This window comes from Cariama cristata, unplaced genomic scaffold, assembly GCF_000690535.1.
Source record: "Cariama cristata isolate BGI_N322 unplaced genomic scaffold, ASM69053v1 scaffold14992, whole genome shotgun sequence".
Lineage (NCBI taxonomy): Eukaryota > Metazoa > Chordata > Aves > Cariamiformes > Cariamidae > Cariama > Cariama cristata.
Window position 1 is genome coordinate 129,328 of NW_009603401.1, and position 4,537 is coordinate 133,864.

Sequence of the window (4,537 nt, forward strand, 5' to 3'; positions counted from 1 at the left end):
TTCTGTACCTAGATCATCGTACTGCATTGCCTGCTAGAACCGCTTGTGCCCCATAAATGAGCATACGAGAGCCCTCTTCCCCAGCAGGCCCCTTGTTCTAACTGATACAGCTCTGGGATTCAGTAGTTACCTGGGATTCAGCTTATACGGGGATGAACTTTCTTCCAGTGCTCTACAGCAACGTCATCCATGCCAGCAAGCAAGCACGACATGGTAAGGAAGGTTTATGTCTTGCAAGGTTTGATACCCAAGTGAAAAATGCAGCCAAGTCTTTATCCCTAGGCAAGGTTAGAAATACCCTCATTCCAGGAGCAACCAAAGCCCACCTGTGTTGCTATCAGCATCTTGAAACTCCAGCTTTAACACCTTACCTGTATTTAGTACCAAATTCCAAGTTACCAGGCTGATGATACAAATTCTTTATTCATTTTCACCCACTCCCTCCGGCCCCCCACCACCTTCTCCGCAGAAGGAGACAGGCTCTTGCCACAGTTACTCTCACTTCAGTTGCTTATCATTTGATCCAGTCCCCCAGTAAATGCACTTCTCCCACCTCTTTAAGCTCACATTCCTTCTCTGGGAACACAAGTTTTATGTGGCTGAGTTTTTCAGTCTCGTAGTTGACTTTCCTAACTGTTACTGCAAAAGCTGCAATAAAACTTGCTCTGGTGTCAGTACCCCGTTAAGATTTCTTTGCAGGCTGGTCAGCATTCTCTGACACTGTAGGTATCTAGTGCAGATGTTAAGTCATCTATTCTACACTGGACAGACTGGAAGTGAAGTGTGTGCATGCTATAGAAGAACAGCATATGTCAGAAAAATGCCTTCTCTTTTACTTTATTTGGCTTTATTTTGTATTACTTGGAGTAGCATGCAGTCACTGACGTGTCGACTGCCTACAGAAGACAGACCGCTCCAATTCTCAGGTGAAATAATGCTTTTACATGGGAATTTCACGAGGTCTTGTAACATAGTGCCACCACAGTGGTGGCAGATGCCCTTCCTTACGAGCTGGAGGCAAAGCTTCAGTTACTGGACCATCAGCTGGAGTTTCTTCTTCTAACTGCTTAATCTAGAAGACAAGACATAAAATCGCTTTAGTACATAAACGTGCATTTCCATCAGTGGTTTTCAGTGCCCAGGCAGTAAGCAAAACTGGCCCCCATGTCAGAAGGGAAGAACCAGCAGCAATGCCATCAGTTGACAGACAGGTTTCATGTTTCCCAGTAATCACTGCAGGCTCATTATTACCTAATTAAGAAGGAATTTGTAGGAGGAAAATGTGATTTACAGGAGAAGTTTTACTTAAAAGGTCATTATTTCCACATAATTCATGTCTATCATTGTTACATTAAACAGACTGAATTCTCTTGCTGCTTTGAAAGCTCCCAGATAATTACAAGTCCTGAACAACTTCCATTCCGGTCCGCAGGAAGCCTCTATTTCTGCAAGCCACCAACAGCCCTTTGGATGTTTTCAATACGTGTTTCTTGAAGCAGCCTAAGTGCTGGCTGCCACTGTTAATTCTGGTAAGAGTGCCGTAAGACATACAATCCAGCTATTTCTCTACAATTGAATTAAGAACTATTCAAAGAACGTAAACTTTTTCCAACTGAATCTCCATTTAGGATGGCCAGAAACTAGTCTCAATTCCCAAGTGATGAACACTGAGGTAAGTCACTTTCAAAGATACAACTAGAAAGCGTCAGGGCTTCACAGCAGCAGAAGAGGACTTGTCTAGTCATTAATCCCCTCTCATCCCACCTGGAACTTGTTTTAGCAAAACTGCTACAACAGACCTGCACTAACTGAAACATGGTTGCAGGTTCAGCTTTAGCTCCAAATTCCCCGCAGCCTTTAAGCAGCTGTAACTGAGATCTCTGTGTAGGCGTTTTAGGTCAATTCAGTGCTTCACGCTGACAAGAATTCTAATAAAGAAGAGTCTAAATGAGACCGTAGTAGGCATTCAATAATTTTTCCAAGGACACATCTAAATGTCACACAAAATCCTCGCCTGCTGAAGAGGCTTTACTTTGCATTGAGCAAGCACTGACCTCTTTATCCCAGCTTTCCCGCTGCAGCTTCTTCCATTGCTCTCGTTTGGCAAAGTAATCAGGATACATTGCCTTCTCAGAAGGATGCCAGTAATCCAAGCACCATTCAGGAAGCTATTAAAGAAAAATATAATTTATATACATTATTTCTGTATATGAAATCATATATAGCACACACATACAAAAGAGCTAAACACAATCACTGAAGCCAGTATTAAAATGGATAAATAACCCAGGAAATAAAGTACTACATAAAAACACCATTTAAGAGCTACCTGACTATTGTCAGTCTCAAGACATTATATGACAGAAATCAGTACATTTAATCTTTGGTTCACACATCCTAAGTCACAGGAAGACATCACAGTGACTCGCTTAAATCAGAGCATCCCAAAGACAAGCCCCAGGTCATCCAATTTACTCTAAAGTTCTCAAAATAATTCCATCTGGCAGAAGAGAAGATCTGATTTCTTCCCTTACTACTCTCAAAGGCAGCAGGTTAGACAGATCCTTTTCTCCAACTACTAATTTATTTTATTTGACAGAGAGAACCTTACAGCTCATTTCTGCTTGTCTACAACTACTAAAAAATTAGTGGCCTTTAAGATCTTGATAATGGTCTGACTTCTACAATGTCCAGTCAAGAAAAAAGGCAAAATTTAAAATTCTGCAGCAGCATTTCAGTAAATGTTAAAATTCTAAAAGACAGGAACATTGATTAAAAACCAAAACCCCACCAAAACCCTCACTTCTTAAAAAAAGAAGATTAAGACGTTGCTCCAATACCATCATTCACCCAGTGACATTTATACTTCCAGTTTCCTGCTGTGATTCTCATCACGGAGTAAACCTTTGACTACACAGAAACAACAGAGCTGCTAATAATAATATAAACACCAACACCCCCACCCCCCCCACCCCCACCCCCAATTAAAACCATCAAACAGCCCAAGATGTAAAAATTACATTTTGCAGCAGCATCCACAATGGACAGTCATTGATATATCAAGAAGCCAAATCCTTGTGACAGCCATTTTATTAAAGGACAGTTTTAGCATATCAAACAGGGCAAAGAAAAGAGAACATGAACAGTTTGTATCTCTATACGAAGACTAATCTTGACCATTTATTACTTAACAGGCCTTTTTTCTGTCAGGATCCTCTCTATTATCTCTACTACTGGTACGGCCCACGACCTTGGCATAAGCTTAAGCCCTCCTCTTCCCTTTTCACTCATGCGCTTTTTTCTGCCTCTGATAAATCTATGTCAGATTCTTCCTTTCATATGGCTTCTTATGTGTAAACATCTGATCAGATCTAGTCTTGCATCACCACTTTCTTCAAACTCAAGAGAAAATGGGTGCATGCACTCTCTAGGTTAGTATTAACTTCTTGTAATGCATTAAACGAGACAATGCCAAAAAAAAAAGCAAAAATCCTGCATTTTTCTATGGAACCTGTTTCTTTACTCCTAAATAGAACAATCTAGAGGGAAAAAAGCCTCTAGAACTGCTTTAGATTCTAAAACTATGGCTTCTATTTTTAGGCATACCACCTATCACAGTGATGCATACATATGTATCTGGCACGACAGTATATGAAGGGAAATTATAATTTATACCATTACTCAAAATGCTAGAAGAACAACGGGACTGAGTGAAGAGAAGTCCCCCAACAGCCAAGCCAATATCTGGCAAGACCAGAGAGAAACCAAGGCTGTGACCAGATGGCACCACAACAGAGAGCACAGCTTCCTCCACATTGTTTACTCTCACAGCTCAGCTCCAACCCTTTCACTGTGCCTGCCTGACCCATAGCAGAACAGCCATTTGGCAAAAGGCCAGATGATTACCTCAGCAAAAAGACGCTAGCACTGCTCAGACAGATCAACAAACTCCATTTTCAAGGATCAGACAAGCATGACAGCTTCTCCCATGCAAGCAGCAAGATGTTCAGCAGCAGTGAACTATTAGAGAAGTTATATCACTGAGTCAAGCTGCAGCCCTTTGAAAGTCCACTTAGAGCACTCACTTAACATTCACTAAAAGAAGAGTGAGTTAAGCACAGTAATTCACAACCTTACGGGCCACCTTACCTTGTAGCACTCATATCTCTCATAGGAAGTGCCCCCAGGGGAGTCAGGGAAGATGTATGGCTGAGGATGCTGGTTTGCCCAGAACTCCTCCTCACCTGCCCTCAGCAGCTCTGTAGCTTTCACCATATCCTTCACATCCTTGTTCTTATCAAATCGTTCTCTCAGGAGGCAGGCGAAGTAGCGGTACTTGTCTCTACAGAGGTTAAGCACAGTGACATACGTTGAAGAAAACACTAATCACGTACAAAAACAAAGCTTGGCAACATCACCAGTCACCCCTGCGCAAAGACAGCGTTAGGCCAGAGGCCTCTGAGGAACCCCTGTTCCCGCATCGCCCTTTTTTGTGGCAGGCACAGGCAAGTAACCCTAGAGGCTTGTTCCTCACCCC

At 42.1% G+C, this 4,537-nt stretch overlaps 1 protein-coding gene across 1 annotated transcript; it reads right to left on the reverse strand.

Annotated features, from left to right (window-relative positions):
• Positions 1–825: 825 nt before the first annotated feature.
• NDUFB9 (NADH dehydrogenase (ubiquinone) 1 beta subcomplex, 9, 22kDa) lies at positions 826–4,338 on the reverse strand. The gene is made up of 3 exons (XM_009695189.1): positions 4,150–4,338; positions 2,055–2,168; positions 826–1,072 (listed from the first exon to the last, which is right to left on the reverse strand). Exons 1-3 carry the CDS (start codon positions 4,273–4,275, stop codon positions 941–943), a joined length of 372 nt encoding a protein of 123 aa, XP_009693491.1. The 5' UTR covers positions 4,276–4,338; the 3' UTR covers positions 826–940.
• Positions 4,339–4,537: the final 199 nt, after the last annotated feature.

Coding starts and splice junctions, on each gene's coding strand:
- NDUFB9 (XM_009695189.1), bottom strand. CDS start 4,275: ATGGTGAAAGCTACAGAGCTGCTGAGGGCAGGTGAGGAGGAGTTCTGG. Junction 2,169..4,149: donor AGAGATATGAGTGCTACAAG/GTAAGGTGGCCC, acceptor TTTCTTTAATAG/CTTCCTGAATGGTGCTTGGA. Junction 1,073..2,054: donor GGGAAAGCTGGGATAAAGAG/GTCAGTGCTTGC, acceptor CTTGTCTTCTAG/ATTAAGCAGTTAGAAGAAGA.